This window comes from Orycteropus afer, unplaced genomic scaffold (assembly GCF_000298275.1).
Source record: "Orycteropus afer afer isolate SDZICR_OR568_19922 unplaced genomic scaffold, OryAfe1.0 scaffold00145, whole genome shotgun sequence".
Classification (NCBI taxonomy): Eukaryota; Metazoa; Chordata; class Mammalia; order Tubulidentata; family Orycteropodidae; genus Orycteropus; species Orycteropus afer.
Genome location: NW_006921732.1, coordinates 5,496,340 through 5,513,399, shown reverse-complemented (window position 1 = coordinate 5,513,399; position 17,060 = coordinate 5,496,340). Strand labels below are relative to the sequence as shown.

General features: G+C 39.4%; 1 protein-coding gene across 1 annotated transcript in view; it reads right to left on the bottom strand.

Moving 5' to 3' along the window:
* SCP2 (sterol carrier protein 2) overlaps positions 1-17,060 on the bottom strand; it is a 243,070-nt gene that overhangs the window by 3,718 nt on the left and 222,292 nt on the right. The window contains exon 13 of the mRNA XM_007945912.2: positions 7,234-7,363. Within this exon, the coding sequence (XP_007944103.2) occupies positions 7,234-7,363 (130 nt within the window). The remainder of the gene's footprint in view (positions 1-7,233; positions 7,364-17,060) is intronic.

Here is a 17,060-nt window from a genome sequence, read left to right as displayed (position 1 = left end):
TCTACCTTGCCAGCAGACACATTCTTGCTCTCCTGCTGGCCTTGAAGAAGCTAGCTGCTATGTTGTAAACTGCCTATGGGGAGAGCCATGTGGCAAGGAACCAGGGTGGCCTTTGGCCAACAGCCAGCAAAAAACAGAAGTTGTCATTCTCATAGCCACAAGGAAAGAAATCCTGTCAACAACATGGGCCCTTCACCAGTGAGGCCTCCAGATGAGAACCCAGGCCTCGTCAACACCTCAACTGCAGTCAGTAAGACCCTATGGAGGGAACCAGCTAAGCTGTGCTCAGACTCCTGACCCATGGAAACTGTGAGATAATAAATGTGTGTGTTCTAAGCCACTAAGTTTGTGGTAATTTGTTATGCAGTAATAGAAAATGAATACATTCCCTAAGATCAGGGTTTAACAAATTTTTTTCTGTAAAGGGTCAGCTACTAAGTATTTTAGGCATTGAGGGCCATTTGGTGGCTGTTGCCATACTCAACTTTGTCCTTGTAGTACAAAAGCAGCCACAGATAATTCACAAATGAGTGAGGTGGTGTTCCAATACATTTTATTTTCAAAAAGCAGTGGCAGACAGAGGAGAGAGAAGAGATTTGCGATACACTATCTGACAATAACAGATGTGATACACACAACAACAGGATGAATCTCAACGCTCTCTGCTCAGTGAAAGAGGCAGCTCAGAAAGCTACTGCACGATTCCACCTATGTGATGTTCTAGAAAAGGCAAAACCACAGGCACAGAAATGAGATTAGCAGTGACCAGGGACTGCGTATGAGAGGAAAGGACGGACTACAAAGGGGCATGAGGTATGTGGACAGTTTCTGGGCTGATGGAAATATTCTATATTTTGATTTTTGGTGGTGGTTACATAACTATACGATAGTTTTGTCAAAATTCATAGAACTGTCCATCTAAACAGGGTAAATTTTATTGTATGTAATTATACTTCAATGAACTCAACTTAAAAAAACACCACCTGATAGTAAGTATCAAGTGCTGCCAAAAATGTGCAGCAGAAACTCACATTCTGCAGAAGGGCATGTAAGGTACACAACCACACTAAAAAACTGTTTGCTATACTGGACTTTATGACCTAACACTCCTACCCCTGGCTGGTATGCACAACAGAAAAGAGTATAAAGCAGTCCCCAACCTACAACATACTCACATTACGGATGAACTGCACTGATGACTGTCCTTTTATTCTTTTTTGCACATCTTATCGTTAGTAACATGTGCTACATACAATGCTGCAGTGCTGATGTTATCATTTGCTGATATTTAATTTTATGATTTACTGTTCAAAACACTGTCAGATTCTTTTAGTTTTCTAAACTACATCAGGGGCTTCAATTGCTTGAGAACATGGACTCAAATGCTGATTGCTTTGCTAAAGTCTACAGGCAGATTCGGGAAGAAGTGAGATGTTACCACGAAATATATGAAGAAAAAATGGAGAAGGCCATACACAGACAACTGTCACTAATTTTCTCCTTAGAAATGCCATCCCCATTCTCAGGGAGAGTCCAGATGATCCAGAACTTTCCACAAGTGGAGTTATTACCACAACTGACAAAATGCCAATCTCGTCTAACTCTTCTTTATCATCGGAGTATATTTTTATGATCTGTGTACTTTCTGTATGTATGTATTAAAATATATCCGCAAGTTCATATGTAATGTTTCCAACCCCCAAGACAAATAAAGATTGGATTTATAAAGATATTGGTAATAAAAGGCAATAATAATGAAAGCTAAAAAAAAAAATGAAGTATTCTATTTATATCTGAACCAACTTACAACGTCAGAATGGAACACTGTCCTAAGTCAGGAACTACTGTATATAGTATATTCTGAATAACAAAATTAATTAAAAAAAAACAAAACTGAGTATATATGTCCATTAAAAGACACATTTAAGAATGTTCATGATAGTTTTATTCATAAGGCTCCAAACTGGAAATAATGCAAAGATACACTAACTGCAGAATGAATAAACAAATTCTGCTATATTCATACAGGAAAAACAAACCATTGCTGTGCACAAAAATATGAATGAATCTTACAATGCTGAGCAAAAGAAGCCATATCTAAAAGACTAAATATTGTAAGGTTCCATTTGTGAGTACATGAATTTCCAAAATAAATAAAATAAATCTATAGTGACAGAATTCAAAAGAGTGGTGCCTTTTGGAAGTTATGTGTAAGCTCTGGTGGCACAGTGCCTAAGGCATTTGACTGCTAACCAGAAGTCTGGCAGTTCAAACCCACCAGCCACTCCTCAGAAGGAGGACTGGGCAATCTACTTCCGTAGTGATACCGCCTCAGAAACCCAAGGAGGGGTCGCTATGAATCAGGATTGACTCGACGGCAGTGAGTTTTGTCTGGTTTTTGGAAGTGTGTAGAGCTAGGAGGGAGTGTTGAGGGAGACTTCTAGAGTGCTGGCAACTTTTGTACCTTAATCTGGGAGGTGTGTTCATTTATAAACATTCATCAAGCTGGATGCTTCAGATTTATGTTCCTTACTACACCCACTCCTTATTTATTGACATGGTTAGGTTCTAAAGACCAGAGCATTATGTGTAAACTGGTGTGAGTGAAAATGGAGGATTTTTTTTTTTTCTGTTTTCAGACCATACATTTGTGTGATTGTTTTTTTATTTAGAAAATATGATTATAGAAATAATAACAGTTAACATTTACTAAAGTGCTCATCATTGTGATGAGTCCAGTTATGGATTATTCCTTTGCAGAGGAGGAGGCTTGGAGGGGACAAAGCTGGATAAAGGTTAATACACAGTTACTTCAGGCTTTGTGACTGGAGGGCCCAAGGCTTAGCCACTTCACCTTCCTCCAGTACTGGGTCAGATCCTCCCTCTCAGAGCTGCCTTCAGGGTGCCACTCCCACCCCTGCAAGCCCTGAGTTCACGACTCCAGAGCCTGTTCTGCTCTCAGGGTCTGGCAGCAAAACACCCAGGCTCTAGGCTAGGGACTTCCTGCTAGGGAGCTGGGAGCCTGGCCAAGCACCTTACCCTGTCCCACAAAGGCGAGGCTACAGGCCCAGTTTGGCTCACTGTGGGATGTCATTAAACTCACACACATTTCTTCCAAACACCCTCTTTGATGCCTTTCTTTCCTCCTTTCCTACCCCACAGCAATTTTGAGCCATGTAGGAGCTGGGAACTCAAAACAGGTGCCCACTGGTACCCGCCTGCATGTCTGCCACAGGCCATGGAGGAGGCTAGCCTCAGGTGGCAGATGGACACTGTGCCTGCCCCTCCCACCCCAACACCACCATAAGAGGGAATGGAGGGTTTGGGACAGCACTGCTGGGCTTCCTAGAGGCCACCCAGAGACCTTCCTTGAGGCAGGGGGCACCACCATGCCATAGCTCATTAATGTGCAAAATAGTTGGATAGTAGATTTTTGATTACTGTAAATATGAAATGTCAGATAAAGATAGTTGATAAGTGAGGAGTAGGTATACAGGTTATATTTCAATAAACATTTTACCAAAAGAAAAAAACAAAACAAAACCAGGTGGTAAGCTGGATTTGGCCCAGAGGCCATAGTCTGTCAATCCCTGACCTAAATGGTGGGATTATGGGGAAGTAACTTTTTTTGCTTTGTTTCTCTTTTTTAAATTTTTCTACTACAAGCATATACTACTTATATAATACAAAGTTTTAAAAATAATGATTTTAAAAACTGTCTAAAATATAATGAAGAAAAAAAAAAGACTGCACAACAAAGACTCTAATATTTCATTGCTATATTGACCGTGTCTATGAGAAGTTTCAAATGGAAAAGATGGAAAGGATTTTCAGTAATGATTCCACTACTGCTAATGCTGCTGATGTAGTATCAGCACTTACTGAGTGCTCACAAGGCTGAGTGCTTCACATACTTGGTCTCATTTGATCTTTTAAACAACCTTATTGGCGTAGTGCCTAAGGTATTTGACTGCTAACCAGAAGGCTGTCAGTTCAAACCCACCAGCCACTCCTCAGAAGGAAGGTTGGACAATCTACTTCTGTAGTGATACCGCCTCAGAAACCCAAGGAGGCGTCACTGTGAGTCAAATCCAACTTGACGGCAGTGAGTTTGGTTTTTGGTTTTGGTTTATGAGGGTCAACGGTAGAAAGATATGGCAGTCTTTTTCCGTAAAGATTACAGCCTTGGAAACTTTTGGGGGCAGTTCTACTCTGTCTCTTAGGGTCACTATGAGTCAGAATCAACTTGACTGCAATGGTTTCTTTTTTTTCCAATGAGAGTCACAGAGGTCAGATAACTTGCTCAAGATCATAGAGCTAGTGAGTGGCTTAGCTTCTTCTCAATGAAGATTCCTGCTACCAAGGCCTATCCTCCCTACTCCTATGCTCCACTGTCTCCTTTTGTTCAGGAGAGATACACACTCAACAGCTCAGCTTTAGTGGGGTCTCATCAATTCATCAGTAGCTGATGAATCCCAGCTGTTCTCCCAGTCCCCCAAGTCCTTTTGAGGGGTCTTGGACAAGTCTAATGTGTCCAAGCAAAATTAATGTTTACAGTTGACTTGGCAAAAGTTGTGTGATATAAAACATTTAATGTTTAATATACAGGTTGCATAGGAAGCAATGATTTGCTGAACCCTTCCTATGCCAGATGCTTTACAATCATTCTCTCATTTAATCCTCATAACAACTCCACAGACAGAAATTATTCTCATCATTTTCCATATGTAACCATTGGACTAAGGGAAGGTATCTACCTAGAAAGTGAGAGAGTTAAGATCTGAACCCAGGTTTGGGTGTATCCAAAGGCTATGTTCTTTTCTTTCTACTGTACCTTGGGATGGGGGGGTAGGCAGGAGGGAGCCTGAGGATTTCTGTCTCAGGTTCCTCACACAGGGGCAAGGTTGAGAACTCAAGTAATTGCAGAGAAGGAATAAAGGAATGAAGGAATAATGAGCATCACATTAACCCAAACCTCACTCGTGGTCGTTGGGTCCATTCCAACTCATAGCAAACCCTTAAGACAGAGTACAACTGATCCATAGGGTTCCTAAGGCCGTAAATCTTTACAGAAGCAGACTGCCTCATCTTTCTTCTGTGGTGTGACTGGTGGGGTCAAACATGTTAGATTAATCAAAATTGGCTACCTGGAGATATGCTATGGGAGGAGGTAGGGCAGGACTCACGGAGAAGGCAACAAGGAAAAGATTATGGACAATGCACAAAATCTAAAAGTCCTTAATATAACCACATGGATAATCAAAACCAAACTTTTTCAAGTATAAGCAAACAAAATACATTTGCATACATCTTACTTGGTTAACATTAAGTAAACCTCTCAAAACTATGTGAAAGAACTAGAAATTCCCTTTAAGATTCTGGTTCAAACGAGGACAGGTTATTAATGCTTAACATAGATAATCTCTAACAAATGGTCATTTGTTGTTGATGTAAAAGGAGCTGGCACTTTCCAGTGGTGGCTTTACTGTATAAGTCCATAATTCAACACCACTCCTGGCTGCCAACAAGTGTCAGTTTCAGCACAAATTTCCCTGCCCCAGGGTAAGATCCTTTCGGGTATGGAATGTGGCCCTAACTTGGGGAGAGCATACTGCCAGTTGTCGGAAGGGGACAAACTTTTTCTGAAACTATTCAATAGCTTTCCAAAAGTATTATCTTTTATGACAACAAACAAAGAAACAGGAGGAAATGGGGAGAAATTTTTTTTTTAAATCACCTTAACACCTTCCTGGGCATATAAGAATAGAATCCTGAAGTAATGATGCATTATTCACTCATACTACTGTATTTCTAAAAGTTCTTCCTATTTCTCAAAGCTAGAATCGAGATGAAGCACTTCGTTTTCCTTCCTATGCCATCTTAGAGTGGCAGCTCATAGAATACTAACATGTAGTAATTTTCTGCCTACTCATTTACAAAAAAAAAAAGGATTTCATATAATTCAGGGACCTTCTGCAACAAAGCCATGCTGCCCTCACCAGATGCCCTTAGTGGATTCCTTATCCAACAGTGCACGTAACAGTGTTCAACTTGTTCTCCCATCTCTAAAATCATTCCAGGAGTTCTACCAACCTCCTCTCTACCTCCAAAAGCCCCTGAGAGTTATCTACTCTCTCACAGACAGAAGTATCCACCACTCCTTTCTCAGACTAATCTTCCTCCACCTTGCTCCTGATGCCATCCCCTCCTCCAGGATGTCCCTCAATAATGTATCAATAATGAAACTCTATACTCTTTGATGGATCTCCTCCTATACAATTTACAGGTCCCATCAATTATACCTCTGTATCTCTGGCATCTCCCCTTAAATTTCGCTTTTCCTCACTACCAACACTCAGCTCTTCTGCTCACTCAGACTGTTGGCAATAGCCATCCTCTAACTGCTTTCCCTGCCTCTGATCACTCCCTTTCTAGTTCATCAAGTCTAAGGCACAAGTCTTCATCTTCTAAAATATAGCTCTTTCATTTTTCTATTTAAAAAGCTTTAATGAAGTGATTAGGTACAACAAATAACATTCCAAGTTAACAGCATGGATTCAGAGCTCTCCAAAAAGCAGGTTCCAATCCATCATATTTCTAAACTACATCATGCTCTCTCTCGGTCAAAAGACACAGGCCAACATACCTACCACTTACTGAGTGCTTACTAAGCACTATACATTCATGATAAGTTTAAGATTCATTTTTAAATTATTTATTTTATTGAAGGCCTCTGAATACATCAGGTTGTATTCTCAGTACTGGGAACACAGTGGTGAACCTAACAGGCAGAAATCTCTGCCTTCATGGAGCTTACAGTTCAAGTTGGGGAGACGGACAATAAGCAAATAAAATATCACATGGTATACCAAAAATAAAGCAGACCTCTTCCTGTTCCTAAGGAGTCACTATACCTTTAAAGCTAGCCTGCTGGGAACACCAAAACCAGCTGCCACTGAGTTGATTCTGTCTCATAGTAATCCCACATGTGTCAGAGTAGAACTGTGCTCCACAGGGTTTTCAATGTAATTTTTTAGAAGTAGATTGCCAGGACTTTCTTTCAAGGCTCCTCAGGGTGGACTCTAACCATCAGCCTCGAGGTTAGCAGCTGTGCATGTTAACTGTTTGTACCACTCAGGGACCTGGGAATGCCAAAGCAGACCCTTTCCCCTGGCTGACAGCCTCTGTGAACTTGTCAGTGCTCCTTTATAAATGAAGATGTACTGCACTGACCTGAGTTAGGATGTACTGATCCTTTGCCGTTCTTCACATCCACCACCCAGGTAGCTTCTTTACCTCCAGGGCCATCCTTCACCTTGAAGGCAAAAATGCCACCAATTTTCTTTACAAACTGTTCCCCTTCCTGGAAAACACAAACAAACAAAAAACTCTTACATTAAGTTCATTTCTCTGGCTTTTTCCCAAAAAACAAATGCAATAATTAAACAGATGCATGATATGAGCAACTGGGCCAGCAGGCAGTCCCCAAGTTTCCTTAAGATCTTTTAGCCGGAAAAGTCTGAAAGGCAACCAGGTCCTAACACCTACATCTGCCAAATCTTGTGTTAGAAATGGCTTTTTGGATATAGGTGGTGGGAGGAAAGGGAGAGTAAGGGTGGCAGGGAAGCATTTTCTGCTGAAATTGCCTTCATATGTCTCAGTAGTTTTTGACAGATTCACTCTGGTCTTTATAAATCTAGAAACCTCCACAAACACACATACACACTTGAAGTCCTTTATATAGATTTTTATTCCCCACAATCAGAACTTAAAGATGAGTGGTTCTGAGTCAAAGTCTTTATTTGCTTTACCCATTTTCGGGATTTATGTAAAAAATTACACAAGTAATATGTCATCCACTGGTAACTTTTGGATGCTGGGGAAAGAAACTAGCCTAAATAGGGGGGAAAAAATAACCTCAACCCTGTATCTCTGCAGGTTGTTTACTTTCTCCCTCCCTTCTCCTCCCCTGCATCCCCACTCTGCTTCCATCTTTACTTCCTGAAACATTAAGTCAGGCCACTGTTTTAGGCACCAAGGACAGAGAGACAGGAGTCAACAAATACACTGTGATCAATCCTGGGTTAGAGGAAAGCATGGGGACTGCAGGAGCACAGAGTGACAGCTAGGCTAAGCCAGCCTGGCAGGGTGAATAATGAAAGGATAACAACAACCTGGCACACTTTTTAAAAAAAGAACAGAACAATAACATAACATTACTGAAATTATTTTTCTTTAGAGAAGAAATGCATTTTACTGGTGGAAAAATTAGAATAATTTTTATAAAAAATTATAAGCATAAAAAGAATATATATCATTCATAATTTCATCACCCAAAGATTTATACAGTATTTCTGTATAAATCCCCTCTATCTTTTTTCCTCTGCAAAAAATTTTATTTTTTTTTAATTTTATTTTGATTTGGGTGAAGATTTACAGAGCAAATTCACTTTTCATACAGCAGTTCACATATACTTTGTCTCATGTCATTGACCAAAATTTACAATACAACAGCTCCCCTCCCACTTCCTCCCCATAGCCACCTCTTCCCAGTGTCCATCCCTCCATACTCTTCTGCGCCCTGAGCTGTCTCCCTGTGCATAAGCAGCCCTTCCTTCTCTCTGCAAAAAATTTTTTAATGGGTCACTGCCAAAGGGGCAGGGAAGCCTCATCTTCTGACCTACTCTAACCACACAAGAAGACAGGATCACCATCAATAGCCCAACGCCTATTCCTGCAAGGCCAGTCATGCTGCCTCCCTCCAGCCCTTGCACCAACTGTTCCTCCCGCAACACCCACCACTTCTCTGCTAGGTTCGATAATTTGCTGCAGTGGCCACACAGAACTCACAGATTATGGGGTTTGTTAGGGAAGCACCAGGCTACAATTCACGTTCAGGAAGTACACTCAGTCTCTCTCCCAGCAGCGCATGTCTCTTGGCGTCGCTTTCTCAGCAGCGTGTCTCTCTCGGTGTCTCTTTCTCAGCAGTGTGTCTCTCTTGGTGTCTCTTTCTCAGCAGTGCGTGTCTCTCAGGAGCACATTTCTCTCAGCAACACGTCTTTCTCATCCAATAGTCAGAGACAGACTCCTTCTGTCTCTAGGAGGGCTCCTTTTGAGTCTGGCAGAGTGGCCAAACTAACCAATCATAACATCAGAATTCTAAGCACCTGAGAGAGCTTGAACTTCCCAGAACACTGCTTTGTGCCACTCTCTACAGAAATACCCCAGGTGGATAATTTTAACAATCAGGAGCTCCTCAGTTGCTCATGGGAAAATTCTACCTCGGAGTTTACAGACTTATGGCTAGAAAAGCCATACCAGGTAATTTACTACACTGCAGTCATACTGTACATACTCTTTTGTAATCTAATTTTATGTTTAATATAATTATCCTTATTTCTATGTCATTAAATATTCTTCTACATAATTTTAAATGGTCACATAGTCTTTAACTGTAATGTGTACCATGTTTCACTTAATCAATCACTACCCTGTTGCTTGACATTTACATTGGTTCTAACTTCTGACTCTTGTAACAATGTTGTGAATATTATAACCCCATTTATTTAAGGATAATTCCTAGAACTTTATCAATTAAGAACACTGAATCTGGAATGAGGTAACACAGGTCTGAATTCCTGTTGTCACGTACTTATTAACACTGGGCAAGTTACTTAAACTCTGAGTCTCAGTTAATTCTTTCCTGTTAAATGGAGAGATAACAGTAGCTACTCCCATAGAGTTGTATGAGAATCAAATTATGTAATTATCTACAAAACAGAGTATTGCTCAACAAGGTCAGCTTTTTAAAATTTTATTCCATAATCTGTCTGCTATTCCTATGCCAATATTTAGCTCTGGAATGTACTTTACTCTGGAATGGCAAATCCTCATCATAATTCTTCTCTTCCAAATAGTTTTGGCTACTTTTGGATATTTTGGGAATACTTTTTTCCTCCAGATGTATGTACTTTATAATCATTTGGTTAGCTCTTCCCCAAAAAAGTTGTTGGATTTAAATGGAGTTGCATAAAATATATGGATCTGTTTGAAGGAAAAGTGGTATCTTTACAATATTAAGTCCTCCCATCCATGAAGTGGCATATCTTCAAGTTTTCTTCAAGGTCCCTTGATAAAATTTTGTCATTTTTTTCCTGATATAGGCTTTTGTACATTTCTTGCATATTTCATATTGTTCTTGTTAATGATATATCTTTTTTATTATATTTTATGACTAGGCTATTGTAAACATATAGAAAACATGTTAATCTTTGCGCGCGTGTGTGTGCGTACACACACACATATATAGACACACACACATATATATACACTAAGGAGCTTTGGTGGTGTAGTGCCTAAGGCATTTGACTGCTAGCCAGAAGGTTGGCAGTTCAAACCCACCAGCCACTCTGTAGAAGAAAGAATGGCAATCTACTTCCATGAAGATTTACTTCCTCGGAAATTAAACTTGCAATTTCATTGAATGCTGCTATTAGTTCTAATTGTTTTTATTTCCCACCTTCTTTATTTCAGCTTTACATTCCTGCAAGAATTTATATCCTAGATTCTTCCCTTTGGTCTCATAATATTCATTATTTTAACAAAGATTTAAGTATTCACTCTGTTCAGGCACTGTTACAAGTACCTAGAATACTGAAATAATTATTGCCAAGAGCTTACATAAATTGGCATCAGGTACAAACCTGTTTGTACACATGCAACGAGTCTGGCCTAAATTCTTCCTTTTGATTTGTTTATAAAAGCTTTATTGAGATATAATTTATATACATAAAATTCACCCTTTTAAAGTACATAATTCAGTGAGATTCTCTTTTTAGTATACTCACGAGTTGTGGGACTGACATCACTATATAATTTTAGAACATTCTCATCACCCCAAAAAGAACATCTGTGCCCATTAACAGTCACTTCCCATTCCTCCTCACCACCAGTCCCTAGTTTTGTCTCTATAGATTTGCCTATTTGGACATTGCCTAATTGCCTACAAATGGAATCATACAATGTAAGATCTTTTGTGATTGGTTTCTTTCACTTAGTGTAATACATTCAAGGGTCATCCATGTTGTAGTATGTATTTCATTCCTTTTTATGGATGAATAATATTCCATTGTCTGGTTATGCCATAGTTTGTTGATCCATTCATCAGTTGATAGACATCTGAGTTATTTCTACTTTTTTACACCATTTTTGGAATAATGGTGCTATGAACATTTGTGTACAAGTTTTTTGTGGGCATATGTTTTCTTTTTTATTTTCTTGTGCTATGGGTGCAAATTTACAAAGCAGATTTGTTTTACATTTAACAGTTGATGTACATTTGATTTCACAGCCCCGATTACTATCCTCAACCATAAAAAAAACTCTCTTTCCCCTCTCTTCCCTGTGACTACCCTCTCCCTGTACCCTTCTTATCCATGCATTCTGTCTGTCCAGCTTTCTGTGGGCATATGTTTTCATTTCTCTTGAATATGTATCTATCAGGGGACTTGTTGTGTCATATATATGGTAACTTTATATGTAACTTTTTAAGCAACTGCCAAACTGTTTCCACAGTGGCTGTACCATTTTACAATCCCACTAGCAATCAATGACAGCTATAATTTTTCCATATTCTTAATGACACTTATTACTGTCTTTTTTACTTTAACATCCTAGCAGGGCTGTCAATCTTTTTATTATACATAGGGAACATATCTGAGCATACTTGCAATTAATCACAGATCTTACAACTCTAAAGAAGTTATTCTAAAAATATTTCATCTACTTTATACTAAGAAAACTGTGGGCCTATTTATCTCAACAGTCATGGAAGCATCTCTCACATGAGTGTAACTACCAATATTTTCTAGTTAAATCAAGAAGCAACAAAAATTACCAGGTTTTAAAAATAAAAGAGAAATTAAATTCTCTTACTTTGGCTTTTTTTAAGAGTTCACACTGGTTTAAGCTAATATTAGGAAAAATTTTTAACAATAATAATAAATTTGAGGAGGACTTCAAAGTTTTCAATCCTGCAATATTACAAATTGAGGCCTGAATTTGTTCTTCAGTTTTTTGAGCTTGAGAAATGCCAAGTGTGCTCTTCACTTTTAGTTTTCTAACTCCAGGTCTTTGTACATTTCATCATAATACTTAGTTTCTCCAGCCGAGCTTTGAAATCTTCTGTTCAGCGTTTTCACTTCATCATCTCTTCCATTTGCTTTAGCTACTTTATATTCAAAGGCAAGTTTCAGAGTCTCTTTTGACATCAACTTTGGTCTTTTCTTTCTTTCTCATCTTTTTAATGATCTTTTACTTTCTCAATGTATGATGTCTTTGATGTCATCCTACAACTTGTCTGGTCTTTGGGTATTAGTGTTCAATGTGTCAAATCTATTCTTCAGATGGTCTCTAAATTCAGGTGGGAGCTCTAGTAGCATAGTGTCTAAGATACTTGACTGCTAAACAGAAGGCTGGCAGTTCAAACCCACCAGCCACTCCTCAGAAGGAAGGTTGGGCAATCTACTTCCGTAGTGATGATGCCTTGGAAACCCAAGGAGGGGTCGCTATGAGTTGGGTCCAACTCAACAGCACATAACAACAATAACAACATACTAAGTGTTGTACTTTGGCGCTTGTGATCTTGTTTTAATTCTCTTCAACTTCAACTTGCATTGGAGCAATTGATGGTCTTTTCTACAGTCAGCCCCCAGCCTTGTTCTAACTGACCATATTGAACTTCTCTACTGTCTCCTTCTACAGATGTAGTCAACTTTGTTGTTGTTGTTATTATGTGCCCTCGAGTCAGACCTGACTCATAGCAATCCCTTCTTGGGTTTCCAAGGTGGTATCACTATGAAGTAGATTGCCCAATCTTCCTTCCGAGGAGTGGCTGATAGGTTTGAACCGCCAGCCTTCTGGTTAGCAGTCAAGTGCCTTAGGCACTACGCCACCAGAACTTTACTCCTGTATATTTCATCCAATGATGTCCATGTGTATAATCACTATTTATAATGTTTATAAAAGGTTTTTGCAATGAGTAAGTCACTGGTATTGCAAAATTCTATCATGCAATCTTCAGTGTCATTTCTATTACTAAGGCCATATTTTCCAACTATTGATCTGTCATCTTTGTTTTCAACTTTCACATTCCAATACCAGTAATTATTAATGCATCATGGTTTATGTTTAACCAATTCGTCAACATTCAAACATTTCAGGAATAAACATATTGTTTTACTTCTCTAGTGCTGCTGTAATAGAAGTACCACAAGTGGATGGTTTCAACAAACAGTAATTTATTCTCTTAAGTTTAGAAGGCTAGAAGTCTGAGTTCAGAGTGCCAGTTCTAGGGGCTGGGTGAAGACTCCTAGACCTTGGGCTTCAGCTCTGCCTCTTGTTCAGGCCCACTGCAGCTGAAAGCTTCTCATAACTCACACAGCTGCTGGCTGCTGAGGCTGACGAATCCAAGATTGGCAGGTAAAATGGTAGAATACCAAGATTAGCAGGCAACAACACAGCAGGTCATTGGTTCAAGCCCATGAACTGGAGATGAAGACTTGGCCAAATGCAGGATCCAAATGTGCCAAAAAGCCAGAGACCATTCTCAAAGCTTCTCCATATAAACTCGAAGCAGGACACACCTCAAAGACAACTCCCCTTCAACTGATTAAGTGCTCACAGCAGATTCCACCAAGGAGGTGACTACAATCTCATCATGGGGAATAACTATATCCAGCTGCAAAGCCACTCAAAACCATGGCCAAGCCACTCAAAACTAAAGTTGACACACAATCTTAACTACCACATATATGATCAAAAACCGATGACACTGAAAGAAGCCCAAGTTGTACTGAAGGCATTGGTGAAAAACAAGGTTCCAGAAATTGATGGAATACCAATTGAGATGTTTCAAAAACAGATGTAATACTGGAAAAGCTCACTTGTCTTTGCCAAGAAATTTGGAAGACAGCTACCTGGCCAATCGACTGCAAGAGATCCAAATGTCCCCATTCCAAAGAAAGGCGATGCAACAGAATGTGGAAATTATCAAATATAATCATGAAAATCACATACAAGTAAAATTTTGCTGAAAATTTAAAAATGGTTGCAGACGTATACTGACAGGGAACTACCAGAAATTCAGATTCAGAAATTCAAGTGTAATGAGGGATATATGTATATATCATTGCTGATGTCAGATGGATCTTGGCTAAAAGCAGAAAATACCAGAAAGACGTTTACCTACGTTTTACTGCCTATGCAAAAGCATTTGACTATGTGGATCTTAGCAAATGATAGATGATAATGCAAAGAATGGGAATTCCAAAACACTTAACTGTGCTCATGCAGAGTCTATACATAAAGCAAGAGGCAGGATTCAAACAGAACAAGGGGATACAGCATGGTTTGAACTCAGGAAAGGTGTGCACCAGTGTTGTAACCTTTCACCGTACTTATTTAATCTGTATGCAGAGCCAATATTCTGAGACACTCATATGAAGAACATGGCATCTGGACTGGAGGAAGACTCACTAACAATTTGTGATATGCAGGTGATACAACCTTGCTTGCTGAAAGCAAAGAGGACTTGAAGCACTTACTGATGAAGATCAAAGACTAGACCCTTCAGTATGGATTACACCTCAATATAAAGAAAACAAAAATCCTCACAACTGGACCAACAAACAACATCACAATAAACACAGAAAAGACTGAAGTGTCAAGGATTTCATTTTACTTGGATCCACAATCAACACCCATGGAAGCAGCAATCACAAATCATATAACCTATTGCATTGGGCAAATCTGCTGTAAAAGACCTCTTAAAATTTTTAAAAAGCATAGATGTCACTTTTAGGACTAAGGTATGCTTGACCCAAGCCATGGTATTTTCAATCACCTCACATGCATGTGAAAAGCTGGACAACGAATAAGGAAGACTGAAGAAGAATTGATGTCTTTGAATTACGGTGTTGGTGAACAATATTAAATATACCATGGACTGCTAGGAGAACGAACAAATCTGTCTTGGAAGGAGTAACAGCTGCATTTCTTTTTAGAAGCAAGGATGACAAGATTTCATCTCATGTACTTCAGACATGTATCAGGAGGGACCAGTCCCTGGAGAAGGACATCATGCTTGGTAAAGCAGAGAGTCAGCAAAAAAGAGGAAGACCCTCAACAAGCTGGATTGACACAGTGGCTGCAGCATGGGCTCAAACACAGCAATGACCGTGAGGACAGTGGCAGACTGGACAGTGTTTCATTCTGTTGTACATAGGGTCACTTTGAGTCAGAATCAACTTGATGGCACCTAACAAAAACAATAAACTTTTCAAGTGCTTTTATATACATTATTTCTCTAATTCTCAAAAAACCCCATAAACTGAGCCTCATAAAAGTAAGAAGCCTTCAAACTATTCTCTGTACTTCTGGCCAAGTAATCCATCTAACATGACCCATCTAACGTTACCATAATTCACCTAGCACTTCCAGGCTCAAATTCTTAAATGCCTTGACAGAATGACGTCTGTCTTTATATATCACTCAAAGTTCTTCATAATCTGAAGGATATTTGTCCATCCTTATCTCTAGTCATTCAGACTTTATGTTCTGATAAGGCTGAACTTTTTGAATCCCATGAACATATGTGCCTGCACCTCCATGCCCTTGCTCATGTCTTGTCCCAGGACACCCACCTCCTCCTATGCTCCATTCCCATCCCTGACCTCATCACTCAATGTCAGCTCCCATGCTGACTCATCGGTTAGACTACTCTGTTTTTATCACTCTGATGGCCCTTCATACATGCACCCACTTAATGTCTAAATATACTCTTGTTAAAGCAGTTATTTTTTGCTGGAAAAAAATTTCCATTTCTCTCCGTGTTCCCCAAGGGCAGGGACATAAAGCTAATAAGTAATACAAGCAGAACTCAATCCCAGGTTAGTTTAACCTCAAGTTCATGCTCTGACCACTTGACCATACCATACTGCAAAGGAGATCAATCAATACACATCAAAAATTAGTCTATGGCAGCAGAGTGGTTTTTGCCACCATAAAATAAAAGAAAATGGAAAATCCTTGAAACCTTTTATCTATCTTTGTTCTGTGGAAACAACCTAGGAGAGTGGGTTGATAATGCTGGTATGCTAGGCAACCCAAGAGAAATGCTCCTTTCTGGGGCCAGCAGCCATGAATGACTATTTCCAGGTGCATCTGTGCCACCTGCTTGCACAGTGCCTCAGGAATAGAGCTATGAGCAGATGCCAACAAGTCAAAGAAGGAAAACACCAACAAACATGTAGAGACTCTATCTGTACATTTGGACAGAAATGCTTGCAAACTCTATCCTCCTATCTCCTGAAGACAGACAGATGCATGTTCATTTGCACTTCTCTCACTTCTGAGAACACCAAATGATTCTCTTGGAAAATCACAGCCCTTGGTCAATAAAACATTTTAAGATGAAGTGGAAGTGAGAGAGGGTTAATGAAATGAACAAAGAGGAGAAAGAGTTAAAAGGGGAAAGAAAATGCATGTTTGTTGAGAAACTGGAGATCAGTAGTACTCAGAAAGTTCTGAGTGCCTCCTTGCCCAAAGAAAACTACTTCTTTCTGAGTAGGCAAAAGGTCAAGGAGTAGGTCCTGCCTTAAACTTAATAGGAAAGAAAAAATTAAGACAGAATTCAAAAAAGGGCAATGGGGTATTACCAGACAAAAGAGGAAATAAAAGCTCTTGCCAGGTTTTCTTTGCTAATGTAGAGAATGCATGAATTGACAAAAGATTCCAAGACTTTCACTTTCTAGTCCTATAAACATTTAGGAAACTGACAATCGTGGGAAGGAGAAAGGAAACAAGGGGACCAGGTCCATGGGGATGAGGTTATGAAGCAGAAAAGAATGAAAGTGGGAGTAAGAGGCATTCATTTGTAAAGCTAAAAGAAAACTCCAAAATAAAAACAGCACTTCTTTGTTTATCTCAAAAATAGTCAACTATATACATACATATTGCCATACCTCATATCATAGATAATTTCTAAGTTTTTTTTTTCCCCT